Source organism: Haliotis rufescens, unplaced genomic scaffold (assembly GCF_023055435.1).
Source record: "Haliotis rufescens isolate VD_foot unplaced genomic scaffold, xgHalRufe1.0.p SCAF_32, whole genome shotgun sequence".
NCBI lineage: Eukaryota > Metazoa > Mollusca > Gastropoda > Lepetellida > Haliotidae > Haliotis > Haliotis rufescens.
This window is the reverse complement of record NW_025964024.1, coordinates 4,959,211-4,983,482: the sequence shown is the minus strand read 5'-3', so window position 1 is coordinate 4,983,482 and position 24,272 is coordinate 4,959,211. Positions and strand designations below refer to the sequence as shown.

The window sequence follows — 24,272 nt, the reverse complement described above, 5'->3', positions numbered from 1 at the left end:
CAGTTTCCGTTCCAAGTCAACAGTTTGACAATCACGAGGTGTCACAAATAAAATACATCCTTGTGTTTTTCTCACGTGGTGATGTCTGATTGTGCAAAATTTATTTTTACTTTATTCTTAAAAAAAAGACAACAGAGAACGCCAGCATGCAGTAAGTGATACACGCCATACTGCACTGACACCAATGTCATCGATATTGAGGCAGAGATTCTATTAAGTCTTATATAGACACCCTGCATGGTTTCACTTGTATTGATATTATTTGGTTTCAGTTCCTGGCAAATTCTAAAACGTCTCTGGAAAGCCATTCCAGATATTCTTTCCAACTATAACTTTGCTAGAGATACTATCTTAATATCACTCAGTTAGAGATACTATCCTACTATTTCTTAGCTCGAGAAGCGGGGCACGGGTGGCCCAGTCGTCCAAGGCGCCGCGATTCGCTGTGCAGAGTTGCGTCCCTTGGGCACGCCAGAAACCTATGATTGTGGGTTCGAATGCCGGTTCGTCCCGATGATGTTTCTAGGTATGTCAGCAGCATACCCGTGCTCGTGGGTTTCACCGAAGTGGTAAACGTCTGAGACCTGCATCACTTCGGGCTTTCCTCCCACATTAAGTTGACACGCTGCCATATAACTGGAATACTGTTAAAAGCGGTGTCAAACCCAACTCACTCACTCACTCACTATTTTTACTATCCATTGGGGTCTGTTGTACCTTAAACTGTGGTAAACGTCTGTGACCTGCATCACTTGGGGCTTTCCTCCAACATTAAGCTCACACGCCGTGGTATGACCGGAATACTGTTCCAAGGGGCGTTAAACCCAACTCACTCACTCACTCATTAGCTAGAGACTAGAGAAGTGTTATGTGGGTAAGCGTGTGAAAGTGGCGAGATCACAAAAACCGATACCTGCATAAGGGACATGTCACAGGTAGTATGATATCCTAAAGGGCTGTTTTTGCATGTTTAAATCAAAACTGATACGCACGCACGCACACACGCACGCACACACACACACACACACACACACACACACACACACACACACACACGAACACAAACGCACACAACATGTCAGGATCGTTGAAATCAATACTTCCCCTTATTATATAACTTATTATGATAACTATTTTTGTATATCTATATATATTATACTTACAACAAAGAAAACAGTTATTATATAGCCTCACGACTATCCAACTAGTTTTCTAACTGCTCGTGAGAATGACTTATTCCTCTATATTCTATTCTGTAAAACGTAATGTTACTTTGTAAACATTTTAAGTCCTTGAAAATGAAGACATAAAATCATTTTTCTTCACCAACTTATTCTCCATATAGTGCAGTCGGTAATCGTCGAGACAGTCTATATTTTTTATGTATATTTACTTAGAATAAACGTGTACAGAATTTAAAAAAAAACACACCATAAAAACAACATGTGTATGTTGATTCCAAGAGCAGAACATCTGCACGTTCTTCCATATATGGTATACAACTATATTCAAGTACATGATCGACAGGTGACGTCAGCATCTGCAACAGGTGCTTGCATGTCAGTATCATTATGAATGCATGCACGGGACCTCATGGGGCAACCCAGGCACTTATACCCGTGGACAATCTGAGTGACACATACACCTATACACCCACAGGTAGCCAGGTACTTGAAATAACTGTGTGAGTTAGTCCTCATACTGCTAGCATTTCGTGACTTCTGTGAATTGCGTCTGACTCGCGAGGTGCATGCGACAGACACTATGTCGCTAACTAATATTGCAGCAATGTTTGAATCGGCAACGTTTCCCGGAATAGTTTGTTTTACAAACGTTTATTCAAGGAATGTTTGTAGTCCGCGGCCGTGAACAATTCGTTACTAAACCATCATTTATAAACCTATTTGGTTTGATAACAAAATATCAGACACCACTCAGGTGTGTATAATCCTGAGTAGTCTTCTCTGTGATTGGAGCGGTGGGATAGGTTTGTGGGTTAAGCGTCCGCTCGTCACACCGAAGACCTGGATTCGACCCCGCCCCTCCGCCATGGGTACAATATGTGAAGCTCATTTCAGTTACAGTGTTATCCCGTTTCCCGTTTCCAGAAATATCGTTTGGGTTAACAAATTATTGGTACGTTGTAATGTGTGAACACACACTGCCATTTAGAAAGTGATCAAATGTAACAAATGTTATATTTGGGATAACACTTTCTGAGTAAAGTACAGATTCTCGTACTATTTTGGGTTGAGTCCCGTACTGGGATTCGAACCCATACTGCCAGAGTGAGCCACCTAATCGTCAGCACACAAAGTCAGCGATCTAACCCACTCAGCCACTGAGGCTTGTAATGTGCTTTTACGGATTAACAACCCTTCTGAGTAACGTCGGGTAGGTGTCGCATCCACTCTCATCTCAACATTTATCGGGGCGGTCGGGTAGCCTAGTGGTTAAAGCGTTCGCTCGTCACGCCGAAGACACGGGTTCGATTCCCGACATGGGTACAATGTGTGAAGCCCATTTCTGGTGTCCCCCGCCGTGATATTGCTGGAATATTGCTAAAAGCGGCGTAAAATCATACTCACTCACTCACTCACTCAACATTTATCACAAAACGAGTTATTTGTGATTAGGTAATGGACAAACGAATATTCCGCGCGTGGATTACATTAAATTTACCTCTGAATGCTTTAAATAACACTAAAAAAGAGCAATTTCCTGTATTAACCTTTCTTAAGAGAGCCAATAATTAATTATTCTATGCAGAAAAAGTTTTTAATTTTCTTTGGTTAAAATCAATACATCCTATTAAATTTAGATGCAGTGTACAAAGTCCATTCTGTTTAACAGTGTGAGGGGACCGTGGGCGCTACCACCGAGCACGTGCAAGTATAAGGTGTACCGACGCTGATCCTACTTGGGCCAATCAAGGATTCGAACCCATAGCTGCTGGTTAGCTATAGCCGAGGGCGCGCCAATCTCGATTCATTCCACATTGGAGCGGTGAGGTAGCCTTGTGGTTAAAGCGACCTCTCGTCACACAAAAGACCTGGGTTCGATTCCCGACAAGACTGCAACCAGAGAAACCTATTTCTGATGTCTAAAGTTGTGATGTTGCTGACCCGTTGTTAAAAACGGCGTAAAACCATAGTCACTCACTTACATTCGGCACATTGAACCTAGCGAGCGAACAGTAACATCACAGATATATCACGGTGACCTGTAGACAGCGAACAGTAACATCACAGATATATCACGATGACCTGTAGACAGCGAACAGTAACATCACAGATATATCACGATGACCTGTAGAGAGCGAACAGTAACATCACAGATATATCACGATGACCTGTAGACAGCGAACAGTAATATCACAGATATATCACGATGACCTGTAGAGAGCGAACAGTAATATCACAGATATATCACGGTGACCCGTAGAGAGCGAACAGTAATATCACAGATATATCACGATGACCTGTAGACAGCGAACAGTAATATCACAGATATATCACGGTGACCTGTAGAAGGCGAACAGTAATATCACAGATATATCACGATGACCTGTAGAGAGCGAACAGTAATATCACAGTGACCTGTAGACAGCGAACAGTAACATCACAGATATATCACGATGACCTGTAGAGAGCGAACAGTAACATCACAGATATATCACGATGACCTGTAGACAGCGAACAGTAATATCACAGATATATCACGGTGACCTGTAGACAGCGAACAGTAACATCACAGATATATCACGATGACCTGTAGACAGCGAACAGTAACATCACAGATATATCACGGTGACCTGTAGACACCGAACAGTAATATCACAGATATATCACGATGACCTGTAGACAGCGAACAGTAATATCACAGATATATCACGATGACCTGTAGACAGCGAACAGTAATATCACAGATATATCACGGTGACCTGTAGACAGCGAACGGTAATATCACAATTCTATCACGATGACCTGTTGACAGCGAACAGTAATATCACAGATATATCACGATGACCTGTAGACAGCGAACGGTAATATCACAATTCTATCACGATGACCTGTAGACAGCGAACGGTAATATCACAATTCTATCACGATGACCTGTAGACAGCGAACAGTAATATCACAGATATATCACGATGACCTGTAGACAGCGAACAGTAATATCACAGATATATCACGATGACCTGTAGACAGCGAACGGTAATATCACAATTCTATCACGATGACCTGTAGACAGCGAACAGTAATATCACAGATATATCACGATGACCTGTAGACAGCGAACAGTAATATCACAGATATATCACGGTGACCTGTATACAGCGAACAGTAATATCACAGATATATCACGATGACGTGTAGAGTGCACCATCAAACATGGACGTATACCTACTTTTTCCTATTTTTACATTATTTAATGATAAATTTTGATCATAACCGAATGGAGATTTAATACACTAGATATTCGAGGATGAATGAACCTTTTATCCTTTCAATCAACAAATGCCGCTTTTCTTATTTCAATCTGTGTCTACAACGCTGACCAGATACACTATAAATAAACTGTGACTGAAAGCATGGGCAACGATAGGATCAATCAACAAATATGACTGGTTGAATGTGCATTATCATACACCGACGGAGTAATCGGTACTCATGCTATCAACCACTGGTTTGTTTGGCCCTGACTCGATTACTAATACATAAAATACACTCACTTATAGTCACTCAAAGCCGCCCCCGGCCCACCAACCCCCTTCCACGTAAGGATTCCGGTTACAAAAGGCCCGCGGCCCCCGCATCATATACTGGTCGTTAGACGCGACCAACTAAATGGTTGGGTGGTCAGTCTCTATGACTTGGATCGATGCTCACAAATACCGATCACCGGATCATCTTGTTCACCGACGTCATATAGCTGTCATATAGCCGAGTGCGGCGTAAAACAACAAAGGCCAACCGATCCCGGCCTAGCGTGCATCTACATTTAGCGTGTCAGCGTCTGACCCACAATATCCAGTATCACTGTCACAGAACGGCTCGATAACAATTATAATGCGCTTGAAATGTCCATAGTTAGAGATAGCATTACGTAAACTAGATAATTAGATTATGCATCCATTTAGGAAACAATGTCAGTGCACAGTAATAGGATTATACACAATTCCCGAGACAAACACAAAATCTGGAGAGATGGAGAGAGAGAGAGAGAGAGAGAGAGAGAGAGAGAGAGAGAGAGACTGGGGAGGGGAGGGGAGGGGAGGAGGAGAGGGGGAAATGATGTCAACCCTGCAACATCTACATACATAGATTATTTACAGCAAAATCAAATTTAGAATCAATATAATTTTTAGATTCTGAATCAATACACACACACACACACACACACACACACACACACACACACACACACACACACACACACACACACACTTGTTTTCTCAATATGTTGGTTCGAAAAGTACAATCGCGATTTTTTTATTGATACATTCATATAGGTCAGGGATACCTCATGTATAAACTGTCCGTGATATATGAGATCATATCAATTATGCGATATCATGGGCGTGTGTGATATCTATATTGTCTGTAGTTGGGACGTGTGGATATATAAGATAACGCGATCCTGCAGATTTGACAATGATAATCAGTGAGGTCAGGCAAACCCAACGCGTTCACTGGTTCGAATGTTCAAGGACATTACGTAAAGGTTCACGACCTAGAATAAGGTCTAGGCGGGAGTGGTAGAAAACCTGAGAGGGGGGGGGGGGGGGGGGGGGGTAAAAAGTATGACCGGGGGCCGAAACGCCTGAGTTGTTAATTTTCGACCACGAGATCTTTATACTCCCATCAAGACCGTATTCAAAGTCATGAACCGACTTTTAAACAGACATCTTTTTAGATGTATACGCGCATTAATCAAATATGTCGTATTTATCTGATACCTATACCCCCCTGTTTAAAATGGACTCGTCTACCACTTAAAAATATGTATTGCACGTGCACCAAAAGGTGTGCAACGCGCCGGTGACTCCGTGGCAAAACACTGGGTTACAATGTTCAACATGATATATGTGGTTGCACGTTCTTCATGTGAAGAAAATCTTTTATTCAGTCAAAAATTAACATTAGATACGAATTCATTGATATAGCTAAAAAATATTCTTATTTATAATTCAAAGTAAAACATAGGTCTTACTTGTAGGGGGCACGGGTCTAAGTGGTCTTTGTCGCCGCGATTCGTAGTGCAGAGTTGCGTCCCCTGGGCATGCCAGAAACCTATGATTGTGGGTTCGAATCCCGGTTCGCTCCGATTATGTTCCTAGGGTTGTCAGCACCCCATCCGTGCTCGTGGGTTTCACGAAAGTGGTAAACGTCTGAAACCTGCATCACTTCGGACTTTTCCCCAACATTAAGCTGACATGCCTTGATATTGTTAAAAGCGGCGTTAAACCCAACTCACTCACTCTTACTTGTATGAAGTAAAACAAAGCCGGCAATCCCTGAAGGTAAAACTTCCTACGTATTTACGAATGTTCAAGTCGCTCCGTGGTTCAACTTTATTGAGTCCAAGTATTTGCTGAAGGGAAAATAAAACGTATATATAGAACAATGGGGTGAGGTCACCGGTAGTATATAATACATATTGGTTACTTTGTAAAGTGAATCTGTTTTCTGTACCGCACACATACAAAAAGATCGTAACGAGTTCCTTTTAAACCAAAAATTCCCTTGACACAAAATCTTGCCGTAAAAGGCGACTATGGTTGTCGTAAGGGGCGACTGACGGGATCGGGAGGTCAGGCTCGCTGACTTGGTCGATGCATGTCATCGTGTTCCTATATTGCGTAGACCGATCCTCATTATGTGAATCACTGGATTGTCTGGCCCAGACTCGATTATTTACAGTTCGCTATCATGTAGCTGGAACATCTTGACAAACAAAATAAAAACAAACAAATAATCCAAATTAACATCTGATTTTTCACTAAAAGCACGAATTCACTCTACAAAGACAGAATGTCGATCGTAGATAAAAACTTTTGGAACACGTTCCTTGGGCGCGATTTGAAGTTTCTGAAACATAATATAAAAAATAAAACATATAAAGCAGTTTCTTACGTAAGTCATTATTTGTTTTTAAATGTTGAAAATGCGACCCCAAAACGATTTTATTTTTTGGGTCCTGCGTACATCACAGCTGAGTTCCCAGTACCCACTGAATAGGCCCCCGAATCCCGCGTACCAAAAGGGGGTTGCCAGCCGTAAAAAAACAGGTACAACAATGTTTTTGAGTTACCTGCCAATGGACCGAAAACAAAGGGGAAACTGGTTTGGAAGCAACAAGAAACAGGATGCTATTTCGGTCTATGTGCAGGAAGTCGACATTTAGCTGCAATGTTGCTAAATAGGTGGCAAAATCTCCTACACCCACAGCTGATAACAGTGTTGAATCCGGTTGGAAGCTATAATGGAAATGATCGTTTTAGCCAGATGTCGAGTCAAGATTGTTGTCACTGTGACATACATTTAGCTAGACCCGAGAAGATCCGGGTTAGAATAGGTCTTCAGCAACCCATGCTTGCCGTAAAGGGCGACTATGCTTGTCGTAAGAGTCGACTAACGGGATCGGGTGGTCAGGCCCGCTGACTTGGTTGATGTATGTCATCGTATCCCAATTGTGTGGATCGATGCTCATGATATCAATCCCTGGATTGTTTGGTCAAGACTCGATTATTTACAGACCGCCGTCATATAGCTGGAATATTGCTGAGTGCGGCGTTAAACAACAAACAACATGCATTGCTTTGATTAACTTTAATGTGATGCAATATTTAGCGATCGTGTTGTTGAAGAAAACTACATGTATATACAAATCTCTTAAATCTAGCTCGCTTGATATGGAAGGAATGAACAAATAACCGGAGTTTGCATTTTAATGTTTGAGGTATGTTATCTGCAAATTCGATACTCATATACTCTTATGTTCTGTTTCAAATCAAATCAACATGTATAAAATCAGTTAGCAACAATGTGATCATTATACCCAAATCTACCGTTCTATTCATATCTTCTTTGTCGGATAACAGTTTATAAGACAAACAAATTTATTACCCATAAGGGTTAGAAATAACCGAGTTCATAAAAATCGCCCGTGCAATTGCGCAAACATCACTTTACGCACACCATTGTATTGTCATCCTGACGGTATTGTTGACGTCATTCGAATCTTATTGTGACGTAAGGTCGTAATGACATCACACTAGAAACGACATCATAGCTGAAGATTGTTGACGTCAATCGACAATAACAAAAATTGGGTAATAAAGAAATTATTACACTCGTCTAACAATTCATGTATTACCAACACTCTCGCTCGGGAAATAGAAGACAATCTTACACTCGTCTCGTTAAATCAGTATGACACACATTCCACACGAATCGACCCGTGAAGATTCCGGGGTAGAATAGGTCTTCAGCAACCAATGCTTGCCGTAAAAGGTGACTATGCTTGTCGTAAAAGGCGACTAACGGGATCGGGTGGTCAGGCTCGCTGACTTGGTTTATGCATGTCATCGATTCCAATTGCGTGGATCGATGCTCATGATATTAATCACTGGATTGTCTGGTCCAGACTCGATTATTTACAGACCGCCGTCATATAGCTGTAATATTGCTGAGTGCGGCGTTAAACAACAAACCAACCAACCAATCCACACGAATCAAATGTGTAATAATGATTGCATGCGCTCTATGTCAGACATGTTAACTGACGTGGGATTTGCGACCGCGATCATTGTGTTAGCACGGTATACAGTGGCTCCCGTTGAAATTCCGTTTTAGAAAATGGCACCCAAGCATAAAACCTGTGTTTGTAAGAAGCATCTTAATGAGGCTGGTGTTCAGGCTTAGTGTCATCGTATCTCGACGGCGTTGATCGTTCTTCACAATATCAGTAAGTGGTTTCTCTCGTCCAGACTCTTAAAAACTGGGTCTTCTTATTTAGCTTTTGTTAATTACATGTATTGACAATATCCTCCCACATTAAGCTGACACGCCGTGATATGACTGTAATACTGTTAAAAGCAGCGTTAAACCCAACTCACTCACTCATTGATCGTACGTACGCTGCATGCGCAGTACTTAATGGTCCGGACACGCGGAAACACAACTCTTGCCTGGTACACTATGTCATCGGACTCCAGCGAGTCTAAACAATGTCCACTAAGCGTCAACTGGTACTGCTCAAGGTTTGATGATGACATGTGCCGGGATATGATGAAAAACGACTTAAACACAATGACACGTCCACTTACACTGTTTTCAGATCTTTACAGAGTAAAATTCCACCTTTGCTATCTTTTTACAAAGACGAGGACCTCAACGTCAAACTAACACCTTTCATTATCGTATACTGTGTAAAAACGTGAATGGGCGCCTCAACAAGGCCTTATTAACGGGATCTACCGCCAGACCATTCTTGACCTCATCTGAAATAGCCCTATCTCTCGCCATCGCTCCACTTCCTTCCTGTAGCCGCTTGTACACATGTAGGTCAATGCATGCGGTCACGTCGCGAACCATTTGCACTCTCAGCAAAAAGTCTCTCCGCCTTTCGTTAAAAAATATATAAACTTTATAAACACACATATGCCCGTTACATGTCCTTCCATGGTCACATATGCATCCACATGTTTTGTTTGTTTGTTCGTTTGTTTGTTGTTTAACGCCGCACCCAGCAATATTCCAGCTATATGACGGCGGTCTGGAAATAATCGAGTCTTGGCAATCCAGTGATTGATATCATGAGCATCGATCCACGCAATTGGGATCGATGACATGCATCAACCAAGTCAGCGAGCCTGACCACCCGATCCCGTTACTCGCCTCTTACGACAAGCTTTTACTGCAGCTTTAACGAGAGAGAGAGAGAGAGAGAGAGACAGAGAGAGAGAGAGAGAGGTGTGGGGGTGGTGTGTGTGTGTGTGTGTGTGTGTGTGTGTGTGTGTGATTTCAACCCTTCAACATCTACATACATAGATTATTTATAGCAAAATCAAATTTAGAATCATTAAATTTTGAGATTCTTAATCAGTGCACAGAGAGAGACTGTATTCCAGGGCTGTCAAGGTTAAAGTCAACTTTAGTTTAAAGTTGGTGATGGAACCACCGGCACATAGATACATGTTATATTATGTAAAACTGGGTCTATTCAAGCAAATTCCGCACTGGTGTGAGTGAAAGATTGTGATTTATACATTTCGAGGGTTGCAAGCAAAGTCCCACCCCTTTATAATGATTTTATAACGGTAATGGTGTTTTTGTTTTTAATGGTGAGAGAGCAGAGTGACAAATTAACTCCTTACATGACATGCTTGGTTTCCACATAATGAAAACGGTGGGTTACATAATATGTCTACAAAATAACAAGTGATGATCACAGATTCCTCACACATAATGTGCATAACTATGAAAACGAAATGAATTTCAAATGACCGTTACAAACGAAACCATCTCATGTGAATATGATTACTTCATTTTCAATCAAAAACAATGAATGCTCCTGATCACGTGATACATGAAAATACAGCCCTCTTCCGCCATCTTGGGAACAAGGAGAGATTACCACCCCCAATATTTATTAGCAAGGTGTCACAAGAACATTACACGGGAATAAGGGTCAATCACCTGGCCCTGTTGATACTTTTGGACAGATTTTGTCTGTGCAATTGCAACAATGTCGGGCCAGAGCATCATGGACCGCGTTCAGGCGGCTAGGCATAGCATTGCCGGTCAGGGGTTGGCAAAATCCGTCTGCAAAGCCACGACAGAAGAAATCATTGGACCAAAGAAAAAGCACCTTGATTGTGAGTATATTTTTTTCATTGTCTACGATTTCATTAACTAACAAAAATTCATTACCATGAGTGTCTACGGTAGTAATGCCGAAAAAGGGGGCGTGCGGCAGGTGCGTGTCCGGCAAGAAGCCGGGGGGAGGAGGATCCCTGCCACCTCACGAGGCCATGTATTGCACATACAAGCAGATAGAACTGGTGGTAGCAACGGCAAAACACTGACTACTTTTCACTGCCTTCTTCTTGTTTAGCATCACCATAATGGCATGTCACATCGAAATTATGGAATATATGTTCTGCACAGTAATCACACCACTCAGAACTGTCAGAAATGTCAAGCTTAGCTGTCAGATGAAATAGGAAGTGACATTTGTTGTAGTTGTGGATTTGTAATGTACATGTATTTCATAGATATCAATATACATGAAATTCAATTTCACTGACAATCTATTTAAGTATGTTAAATATATTAAAATTATTTTTAAAATAAGTGTTTGCATTGATCATGTTGATGGTTGATGGTTGTGTGACTTTCAAGTCTAACAAGGGGGTGTGTCAGAGCCAGTTTGGTGGAATGTGTATGATGTAGCAAGTTGCAACTGTTACTTAATACAGTAAATTCTTATTGAGGTTGAAAAAATACAAATTGTTGATGCAACAAAAAGTTACTGGCTCCAGCTTGAAAATGTTTGGAATAGAAGTTTTGTATGTTTACAAGATTTAGGAGCTAGCTCTCTTTTTGCACCAACTCCTTCGAGCATATTTTCTTTCAGAGATAGTAGGTAAACCTCTTAATTGCAAATTCACATTTTTCAGTAGCATAAGTTAAGCATGCTTGGTATGTTGTGTGAAAGTTGTGTCAAAATAGATGTGCAAATGTGCTTTCAGTCAATTGCAAGTAGCTATGACCATGATGACAGTTGGTAGATTTGTGTTTGTATTCATATTACATCTATATTTATAGTACTAGTGTTGCCATATTGATACCATGTGTGTTAACATTGATAAGTGAGCCAGATGGTTACTGTTTGATATTTGCCAGATTTATGTGAAGTGGATATTGCAACTAGTTTTGTTGCTTGCTAGAGTGAGTGAGTTAGAAAACGTCGCATCAGTATTATTTCAGCCATATAGCGGAGCTTCCTAGAGTGATGGAAGACATAGAAATACCAGTATTGCACCCATGCCATGTGTTACGGGATAATAGACTCCAGTGACCCCAGTGAACAGAACCTCATACTACACATAAATCATTGCACTAAGTAGGCTACAGGATTAAATGATGCACCTTCTTGTATTGGCGTGGTCGTGTCATAGTTAAAATCATAATGGCAGATTTATAAAAAGTTCCTGATGCCTGAAGGGTACACCTTATATTTTAATAGTAATCATTTATTTTTAAAGAAAAAACCCGACTTGTTTCTAAAATCATGCTAGTGATAAATGTAGTTTCACATGAATAAACCCGAAAAACATGCTTAGTGCACAGGATTCATGAAATAAACCTGAGGATTCAGAAATTGAAAATGGTATTATCAGTCTCATTGAAAAGGAAAAGCGCTTTCTAACGTTATAAATTACATCATTGTGACATGAGTAACAGGTTTTTGAAGCTGAATCAGACGTTTTCTTTTTGGCAAACTTGAATACCAGAGGGCACACCTGAACATCTAAAAGTGAGTGCCCCATATCACACTTGGAAACAAATACATGTCTACATGTCTATCCATGTCCGTTGTTATGATAATGATACAAGATAGACAATATGAACAAATATTCCATTTGCAGGTGTAAGTATTTGTACATGTTGTAGGTGGCCGGTTTAAGTGGATTGCAAAATTTGCTATTTCAGTGTTTCTGGTAATTTATTGACAGACTGACAGTACATAAAATAACCAATCCAGGCAACATTTCACAAGTCCTGATTTCAAAACACTAATCGCAATATAAAAAAACATGAAACACATACTTTGGACATAACTTTTGATTTCACTTTCTGTGTTTTGGCAACCAAAGAAAGAAGAGAATCAGCTTGGACATCCCCACCATTTCGACCGCGTCCGAGGTCTAGCTAATAGAGCTGCCTAGAGTGCGGAAGGTTGTGGTTTTATCCCCAGCTCTGTCATACCAAAAGACGTACTTGTTACCTTGCTTGGCTCAGAGTCAATAGACTGATTTTCAGTGGGTTAGCACTATAAAACCAAGGCAAGTCATGAGTAGTACAGGGGCCGTGGGGTAGCCTGGTGGTTTAAGTGTTAGCTCGTCATGCCGAGACCCAGGTTTGATTCTCAAATGGGGTTACAATGTGTGAAGTCCATTCCTGGTGTCCCCCGCCGTGATATTGCTGGAATATTGCTAAAAGCGGCGTAAAACCATACTGACTCACTCATCACGCTGCAGACCTGTGTTCGATTCCCGACACGGGTCCAAAAACCCCATTTCTGGTGTGTGCCCCCCATCGTGATATTGCTGGAATATTGCTAAAAGCAGCGTAAAACCATACCCACTCGCTCACTCATCACACCGAAGACCCGGGTTCGATTCCAGGCATGGTTACAATGTGTAAATCCCATTTCTGGTTTCCCCCAGCCGTGATATTGCTGAAATATTGCTAAAAGCAGCGTAAAATCATACTCACTCACTCACGCATGCACACACACACACACACACACACACACACACATCACTATCGAATTGCACTAGACCTTAATGCAACGTTAAACCCTGTTTCATGTTGCCTCACTCACCATTTAGTTTGCATGTGCATTATACTCTTAAACCAGTTAGTCCTACATACAATATAAGAGTATTTTAGCCAATGGCAAGTAAAATGTTGTATTGATTCTGTTACAACTGACGTCAATAAGTTATGATTTTGAACAGATGCAGGAAGTACCTCTCACATTTGTAAGGAAAATGAAATGTATGCTAATGTTATTTTATTACCTGACATAGTCGTTTCATCAATGTTGATATCGGCCCCATTCCAAGTTAAATGTCTGAAAATAGATGTGACAACATTCACCTCAATGCTTCCCGTAAAGGTGACTATGCTTGTCAAAAGAAGTGACTAACAGTATCGGGTGGTCAGGCTCGCTGACTTGGTTGATGTATGTCATCGTATCTCAATTGCGTGTGGTCCAGACTCGCTTATTTACAGACTACCATCATATTGCTGGAATATTGCTGAGTACGGCGTTAAACAACAAACAAACAAACAAAATCATTGCAAACATATTTTGTGAAATATGGTGGTGCATTGATACTTCAGTGAATCATTAGGGCGGTCGGGTAGCGTAGTGGTTAAAGTGTTCGCTCGTCACGCTGAAGACCCGGGCTCGATTCCTGACATGGGTACAATGTGTGAAGCCCATTTCTGGTGTCCCCCGCCGTGATATTGCTGGAATATTGCTAAAAGCGGCGTAAAACCATACTCACTCACTCACTCAGTGAATCATTAGCCCTGTTCAAGACAATAGTCCCTCGACACATTGTTAGGCAGTTTCATATGGCCATGAATCATGATGAAGTAATGATGGTTGCCAGCCATTGTTTAATGTGAACACTGGAGGATGATAAGACAAAACGTTGGTATGTTGATGTGATATTTTGACCACGGAAAGCATTAAAACAATGAGTGTGTAATGAAAGAAAGTGAACATGGCTTATGTGAAGCAGTTCATTGATGGCTACCTACCCAAACTTTCTTTTGATAAGTGTCTCATCTGGACATTAAACATGCCCTGTGTTAGGCTCTCATACAGACCCTAATACAAAACTGAAGGCCCCCAAGCAAGTCTAGATTGCTTCAATTGTTCAGTGTATTTGTGGCTAATTGTTTTAGCTCTTTTCCAGTATCTTTTCCACGATCAAATTACTGCCATTAATGCCTTGAATCATTGTTGTTACGTAATGCATCAGTAATTCATAAATGCCATACTTTGACGCGTAATAAGTTGATGTTATTTGTCTATGGTATGTCAATATATATTTTTCTCGATTGAAATGACAAGATCGCGGGATGCCTGTATATAGTGATCAATAACTGGTTAAATGCAACTGTTCAGACTATTCCAAATGTAAAGAAATAACCGCTACTATACCAACCTGCTTCACTTAAGATTATTTAAATTTTAAATATATATCGTCGGCTCATAAGTTTTCAGACATCATGCATTTTCGGATGGCCATGTTTATAACGATTATATGTGCTATAATAACAGGTGTGGTGTCACATAGACATTGTAAATACCCAGATAATAGCTTGGTTTTGAAGAAAAGTTGTCTTTTTATAAGTAAGTGACTTGTTTTATGGTTGTTGTGATAAGTGAGAACACTACGATTGTTCCTTTCGCATCTAAAACCCGTAACCATGGTAACACAGGGATAAAGCAAGAGTAGCAGTGTAATATATAGAGATTATTAGCATGGGTATGTTTCTGTATTGTAAATACAGTAAATTTGGAATAAAAATCAGTGTTTGAAATTATGACATAAATTACTTTTAACTGTTTAAGCTGCACAATTGTTTTTGAAAACATTCTTCTTGATAGAATCGGTACTTTTCAAGAACAAGAAAACAGTTCTAGTTACCAGACTAGATTCTAATTAATTACATGCAAATTATATTGTATTCTATGTGTAGGAATACCATTAAACTAACACTTTGTCTCTGAAATTATATCTTATGGTATGTTTGTATTAAATAATGTGCTGCGTATGTGAACAATAAGTTTTCACAGGGTAGGGGCTACAGGCTAAGTCAACGCTTGGTTTACACCTGCTTTTCTACCATGGCACAACAGGGCACAGGTAGCCAAGTCGTCTAAAGTGCTGCGTCCCTTGGGCACACCTGAAACCAATGATCATGTGTTCAAGTCCCAGTTCGCCCAAATTATGTTTCTTGGATTGTCAGCACAAATCGTGCTCATAGGTTTCACCAAAGTGGTAAATGTCGGAGACCTTCATCACTTTGGTCTTTCCTCCCACATGAAGCTGACATGTGACATAGATGTAGCTAGAATATTGTTCAAGGCGACGTTAAACCCACCTCGTTCGTTCGTTCGTTCGTTCGTTCGTTCGTTTGTTCACTCATGTTCACTGCAAAATACCATATACATGTGATAGGTAAACCTGGTAGACAGTAGATTACTACAGTAGAATAAACAATACAACAAGCATAACAAAACCTTGCGCACTGGGAAAATGGAAAACATTCAGAATACACAAAACAGTAACTGGAATGACTTTTATATAGTTTATTCCCTTTAACACTAAGTCAGGTCTAAGTGCAGATAAGTGTAGCTCATCATTATGTATATATATATATGAGTGTATAAATTGATTCAAGTAGGGATGTAAGGATATTTCAATGTACTGGTTAATTGAAATTCGTTTGTTGAGGTGTAGAAATTGATCAGATGCTGACAACATGGGATGTAGATCACAATATCAATCACAGGATTGTCTAGCCCAGAGACAAATATGTGAGGCTGCTGTTATATATAGCAGCAATATTGTGGCATCTACAACAAATGGTCAAATCCAATATGTTTAATATCTCTATGTCTCTATTGTTGTACAGGTTTTGAACAACATTGTTTGACATAAGGCATACAAAGAAGGAAAATATTGTGAAAATCAAATCAAACCAAACCTAATACTGAGTTTACAGGCATACGGTTTGTTTCCTTGTAAACTGGGTATAAAATACAAACAAAAAATAGAGGATGGAAAGCATTTTCTATGAACATGCAGAATTAGCACACCCATCATCTAGTTTGTAATACATATTCGTTAGTCCGAGACTAGTTAAAATCCAGAGAGACTAGTTGGTGTCTTCCAAAATCTAGTTAGTTTACAAAAGCTACTAGTCCGAAAGGAGGTGCAGACAATTTGGATTTGACCAATGGTGTATACCCCTGTATATTGGTACATGTCGCAATTATTTGTAGACACTGCTTTTAAAAAACAATGCTAATGGAACTGGCAATACTTGCAATACATATCCTGGGTAGCATTGGATATTACTAGCTCTCTATTGTGTCACAGGCATCATGGGTAAACAGTTGTTCTGATGAAAGTATACATGGTATATAGTCTGTCTTACAGACCCTGATACAAATATATATCAAATACAGCCCATGCAAGTCTGTAATGTTAGGCAAGTCTAGATTAATGTAGTATCAGAATGAAGAGTCATTGGGCTCCTTTTTATTATATTTTTATTAAGATAACTGAACAACTGTTTGTTTCTGTACGATATGTTCATTTCAGAGACTAGATGTTAGTCTAACATGGTATACTACACTATAGCGAGCAGTGTTCGAAATAAACACTTGACTGTAGACCTGTGGCAGGTAAGTCCATAGTTTCAAAGTAGTATGATTCCTAATGGCCGGCAGTTGTTTCATCAATTTATTTGTCACAGAAAGCTGCTGTTTTTTTAATGAAGGCCTGAAGATTTAGGTCAGGGCCTGCAGCCTCTAAAGTCTGTGGGTCCTGATGGCAGTCTGGCAATTTCTTTTATTTCAATCACTGATACTGAGGGAATAATGTTTAACAATGCCGTCAGCCAGATATATCAATGCAGCATTTTTTAAATCAAGTTTTTGAAAGACAAATCACCTTGAGCAACAATCCGTGTCATCAGGTATGTAGACAATCGGCCAAGTCACAAAGCAGTACCATCCGATGTTTGGTCGGCTCTTGTGACAAGCGTGAGTCTCAGGGGACCTGTTCTGACCAGGAATACAATACAGTGACTATAAAGGTTAAGATTGCAATCAGATGCTATAGAAAATATTGATGCATGGCATGATGTTGTCTTTGAAGCCAGGTAGTAAGTTTACTGTAATTAAGTGTGTGTGTTGGAGGTCGGCTGGTGTTGGTGATGGGGGTAGTGTTGGTATTGGTGTTGAGACCTTATCTATGTGTGGAGATTTGACCATGTATAAGGAATTATGTCATCAAGTTTGCTTATAAGCGAATTCAGGTTGTGTTTTTCAATATTGATTACGTCACAAGTGACAAATGTCAAAGGGAAGCTGGCTTGTTAAGACTTCATTAAGTGACAAAACTTAAGTGGTTAATCTTTGCTACACTTAGTCATAGGTACAAATCTGAGGCTAATTAAGTAGGTCTGTGTGGACAGATAACTACCACCTCACGCCATAGTAGATACTGAATATGCTGGCTGTGGTCAGGAAGAGATAATAGTGATACAGTGCACTGTTCTGGTCCTCGTACTTGATCAGCGTGTTGACAGATGTTGGTGACAGGTCACATTCCCTGCAGTACCACAAGCCCTATTCATCCCCTTGCCCCATACAAAGCTTGTGTGTTGATCATAGTGGAGGGGATGGGGGAATGTGTTTGTTTTGGTTACTGAACTCAATATTCAGGAACTTTTAACATGGATTATAGGTTGTTTCTGAAATGTATCATATCTACTGGGGGTGTTCAGTAGGTTGACAGATCCTCTGGTCTTGGGTTCGAATCCCTAATTTGCCCAGATTTATGATCTTGGGTTCTTCTGTGCCATATGCATGACCCTGTTTTCACCAGTATGGTGCTGGTAATCTTGTACCGTTCGGTCACCTTGGGCTCTGTCACACGATACAAATGAATTACTGAAGTGACTGTTGGAACATGTTGATATGTAACGCAATGGTCTGTTTAGCTTCATCATATCATATGGAGCAAAAGTGGCCCAGTTGTCAAAGGCGCCACCATTCGCTGTGTAGAGTTGTGTCCCTTGGTCACGCCAGAAGCCTATGATTGTGGGTTTGAACCCCGGTTTGCCCTGATTATGTTTCAAGGTTTGTCAGCTCTATACCTGTGCTCGTGTAAGTGGTAAACGTCTGTGACCTGCATTATTTCGAACTTTCCAACCACATCAAGCTAACAAGCCGTGATATAACTGAAATTCTGTTCAAAGCAGCATCAAACACAACTCACTATTCTTAAAATTCTTATGATAGTTATCATGATACACAATGGTTTGTAAACATGGTAATGTATGTGTCGTTTGTATAAATCAAGTCTCTTCCCCCCAATCACCTTTTGATGCCTATGGTCAGTCAGGGATGCAAATTAACTTAAAAAACCTAACAAACCCACAGGGCTAGTGGGACTTTTCCCCCTGCTACCCCTGCAAAAGTTTACTACTCCTTATTAAATAAGACTTTCAAATTTCAATCTTTAAGAACTGAAAGGTTGTGCCAAATGTCTAACAGTGATTTGACGGGGGAATTGAGAGGAGGATATATGATTTACAGCCTATGTCTAAATACTTACAGACTAGTAGAATCATAATTTTTATTAATTTCTACTAGCCTCTATCCTATTTGCAAGTGTTTATTTCCATCCCTTTTCAGTCTGTGCAAGAATCTTTTGAGTCTACTATCCCAAACATGGCTCTTTATATAATTTTTAGTAGATTTTAATGTTAAATATGTCGACTGTTATTAGCTCAACTTCCTATACAGAAAAATATTTTACTAGATGCAGGCTTCGAAGTAGTGGCTAAAGTGGTAGATTGCAGATTATCACAAAATAGTGGCATGGAGATGAAAGACATGTGAATAGAATAGGTCTTCAGCAACCCATGCTTGTGGTAAAAGGCGACTATGTTTGTCCTAAGAAGCGCCTAACGGGACTGGGTGGTGAGGCTGGCTGACTTGGTTGATGCATGTTATTGTATCCCAATTGTGTGGATCGATGCTCATGATGTCAACCACTGGATTTTCTGGTCCAGACTTGATTATTTACAGACTGCTGTCATATAGCTGGAATATTGTTGAGTGCGGCGTTAAACAACAAACAAACTAACAAACATTGAGCTGAAAGGACACCATTGGACATTGATAGCGCCATCAGCCATTAGCTTCTCGGCCCAGAATCCATTATGGCCATTCCAGTGTCATATAGCTGGAATATTACTAACTGAGGAACACATCATTTACAAACCCAATGAAATGATGATCAGTACTCATTTGTAAACCAGGTGGTGTGCAATGTAAATAATTTGTTGAACAATGTGATATTGATACAGATTGAAATGTATAGTGTATATATACTGTCATACTGTAAACAATAAATTCCTATGGAGACTGGAACTGACAGCAAGGGTCAAAGTCAGGGCAAATCTGGCATTTGAAACCATAACTGCCAGATCCTGTTACTGCCAAGGGAAGCAACTCTGTACAGCAAGATGTAGACTGCTTGGCCCCCTTTGCCCTACATTTGGCAGTTCAAATCTCTGATCCAACTTGATTTTGGTCCTTGCTCTGGCATCAGTTTTATAATGGATAGTGTTTATGAGCCTCCAATGGAAAGTGCTACTGTTTAGAATTTATTAGTCAGTCTTTAAAAAGTGTTTGATATCTATTGACAGTCCATTTAAAGTACTTGATGTCGAAACCAAGGGCATGTATATAAGTGTGTGCATGTTTATTGTTTAACACAGCACTCAGCAAAATTCCTGCTACACGGTGACGGCCTTTTAATAGTCGTGTCTGGATCAGACAATCCAGTGATTGACATTATGAACAGTGATCCACACCGTCGGGGTATATTGAGAATCAACCAAGTCACCAAGCTTGACTACTTAGTTAAGTCGCCTCTGATGTATGACCAGCATAGTTTACATGGCACAAATTGTAACCTAGAATCCCCATGGTATGACTTGCATGGGTTGCTGGGGACAAATTCTAACCCAGGAATCCCCATGGTACCAGCATGGTTTGCTGGAGACAAATTCGGGTTGTGCATATGTAAATCAAGTGACCAGGAAATGATAAGATTACAAGTGACTGGTTATTTTCTTGTTTCCATGTGAGTCACTCATGATGTCAATCACTGGATTGTCTGGTCCAGACTTGATTATTCTATAGACTACTGTCATACAGCTAGAATATTGTTGAGTGCCGCGTTAAACAACAAACAAACAAACAAACTTCTCTAGGGACCTACTTCCTGTATATAATGTGTCGATATATATAGTCGACAAATACCCGTCATTAGAAGTTAGATGCTTGGTATTTATTATGGTCTTAAATGCACTTAGTAAATTTTTACCCTGCTTTTCATAATCTCAGCTGACATTACCCAAATTAGCTAACAACCACTATCAAACACTATGTAAGTGTTCAGGAAGGATAGGTTTATCTTCACCATTGCTCTTATTATATCAGGGTTGGTATTTACATTTTCTGTTTACTATCAGGCCAGTGAAAACCTTCTACAACACATCTGGTGTTGCTGGTGTGGGACACTATCTGCACTTCTTTGATAACCCTTGAATGTCATTGTAATTACTGCCTCGCCAGCACTGGTCTGCACAGTCTTTGAAACAAGGGATGGAATCCGGAGTGAATGAAAGCGGTGTTCCTTGCTAGGTGCGTGGATGGGTTATGAGGTTACACAGTGGTGTAAACTGGAGATTGTATGGGGTTTACAGCCATACACTTCAATCTTTGTCTAATGTTTCACGAGACATAATTTTGTAGATATCAAGCATAAACCGCTGGATGGTAATATGAACCCCTAGAACAGACGGTGGCTGTGTGATTTTTGTTGTAAGTATTGGCTAAATATTGATTTGTGGAAAAGGGTTTCACTAATTGGTCTAGATGCAAAATTCAGTGTTTTTCAGATATTGGAAGTTTGGTATTATGACAGTGAATGTTTCTGGCCAAGAACACGATCCATGAATTTTCAAAGGTAGGATTATAAACCTTAATTAGATTTAAGATATCAGTCAGTGTGAAGGAAGAAATGGATTTATGGCTGTGTCGGATATGCTTTTGGTTGTGATTGGAAAGTTAGGCTGTGCCCTTGTGCATTGAAGGTGTTTTGAAATGGAAAGCATGGTTAAGAATAGAAGTAGATGCCGGGGGAGTTCAAGGGAGACACAAGTCAGGATAGAATTACCTCATCCAACTTCAATTGCCAACTACTGGTATTGATTTTTCAGAGCATTATTGCAGAAAGCCCTTCCGAAGTTGGAGTAAAGAGATGAAATCTCCAGCACTTGCCACAAGCCCTTGCAAATGGTGTTTGAGAAATTGTTTTTGCTGGACCAGACTAATCTTGTGCAGTGTATTATGCTCGGTCCTCAAAGAAACTGTCATGGTCCTGATTTCAGTGTACTGTGTCTTATTAATTTTGAGCCCAATAGTGTCTAAGTAATATATGAGACATTCTGTTCAGCTCCAGGGACAGTTGTGTTGGGCTATAGTATGAGATGTAATAATGATAATAATGTTTGTTGTTTAACGCAGCACTCAGCAATATTGCAGCTATATTACAGCGGTCTGTAAATAGTCGAATCTGAACCAGACAATCCAGTGACTGACGTCATGAGCATCGATCCACGTAATTGGAATACAATGACATGCATCAAGTCAGCGAGCCTGACCACCCGATCCCGTTATTCTCCTCTTACGACAAGCATAGTTGCCTTTTAAAGGAAAAAAAAAGATTTTAAGAAAGACATTTAGTTGATGGACTACCTGGACCAAACCATGAGATTTTCTTTGGGAGTGGATTGATGCTGTTTCCCATGCATGTACATCGGGGCTTATACCACTGTTGATCCTACATGTTCCACTTACACTGATGGAGGTGTGACTTGGTGAAAGCAAACATTTAGATAGATAAGCAAATGTAGTCTTTAGTCAGCATCAAATCTGGCCATGCTGCTAAGGTCCCAGTTCTCACCTGAAGAGGATGATCAGCACCTGGCTGTTGGTGCCTCTCCAAGGAATGCTCTGACCACGACCCTGGCAGTAGGGCTCCCAGGACTATGGATTGCATAGAAAATAAACTATTGATGGGTTGGCGACTTCGGCTTCTGAATGTTGATAGGAGTAACAATACAGTGATCTACAGATTCTTCAGAATGGTACAGTACAAATGGTATAGCAATACAGAAACTACTACCAGTTTCATACAAATATATACAAGAATGTGAATATTAGGCATTAGGATTCTGGAACTGGAACTGTTATGATGGATTAATGAAATAGCTTGTTACTTGTGTACAGTTCCCATGAAGAAAGTAGAGTTAAAGCTAGCTGTGCTCCATGGCTGTTGTTGTTTAACGCCACACTCGGCAATATTCCAGCTATATGACGGCCGTCTGTAAATAATCGAGTCACAATTCAGTGATGATATCATGAGCATCGATCTACACAGCTAGGACACGATGACATGCATCATGAAGTCAGTGAGCCTGACCACCCGATCCCATTAGTCGTCCCTTATGACAGGCATAGTCGCCGGTACGGCAAGCATGGGTTGCTGAAGACCTATTCTACCCGAATCTTCACGGATCATTAATAAATGTGACACGCTAGTACCCCGTTCGCATGCACAACATTTACTAAGGTAGTAAGTTTATACATGTGTAACTATACATATGTGCGTATATGTAAATTTACTATGCGTTCAGATGAAAAGCATCTAAGGTGTGTAAATAAAGTACCGGTATGTAAATTGTGTAAGGCACACATATTCGTCAGTCCATGGGTGTATAGTAATCCTGTCCATATAATAGGCAAGTCTAGATATGTGGACAGTTCTGAAGACTCTAGTCTCTTACAGGGACAACTTGTGCTTATTATTTATACTTATGATTTTTGTCTTAGAGACTTGTGCAAGTCTAAGTTAAAGCCTAAAGCAGAAAAAAGGGAAGAATCTTTTGAAACATTGTGTACATAGTTCTCTCTCATGTCAGAGTCTTTACACTTCTACACGGAAGTTCTTGCATTGGTGACCACTTGAGGAGGACACACTGCCTTTATAATTTGCTTTAAAATACCTATTCAGACTTTTGAATTTTAGAAAAAGTAGTATGCTTCCGTGTGTTCATTTCCATGGAACCATAAGCAAGTCTAGGCAAGGCTGTTAGTTATTTTCTTCTAGGCCAGTATACAGAAGGCAAAGAAATTAAAATAAACAATTTGTCAGTGCTTTTAAATATAGTACTTTCCAAACTAACAAAAATAATCACAAAGCTAGTCATTATCTTTTCATTAAAAATCATGAAATACAAGTTGAACGTCAGTACCATTTAGCAATGTTATAGTCAGACTCAGTCACAATACGTGAAAAAACAACATGGCTGGCCTTCATGCATACACTTTTAGATCAACACTCAAATTTGAACATGGCTTAATACGTGTTATTTTATTTAAATTCCAGCTTGGTCCCAAAATCATTTTATGCGTAGGTCTGCAACCATTGCCATGATTACATGGACATGGCTGAGGGCCCCTCTCTGTAGAAAGCTGCCAGTTACTGTCTGCATTGTCTACGTTCTCATTTATGACCCTTTTATGTGACTAGCACCTCTTCACGCTGTGTGCCAGGCAGTGATCAGGTCTGTCCTGTG

The 24,272-nt window shown here is 40.2% G+C and overlaps 1 protein-coding gene across 15 annotated transcripts in view; it reads left to right on the top strand.

The window, feature by feature from the left end:
- Positions 1-10,601: 10,601 nt before the first annotated feature.
- The window catches only part of LOC124147667 (phosphatidylinositol-binding clathrin assembly protein LAP-like), a 70,618-nt gene continuing 56,947 nt past the window's right edge, over positions 10,602-24,272 (top strand). For all 15 annotated transcript variants that reach the window (XM_048380687.1, XM_048380685.1, XM_048380686.1 and 12 more), the window contains exon 1: positions 10,602-10,885. In XM_048380687.1, coding sequence (XP_048236644.1) covers positions 10,756-10,885 — 130 coding nt within the window. In that variant the 5' untranslated portion in view covers positions 10,602-10,755. The remainder of the gene's footprint in view (positions 10,886-24,272) is intronic.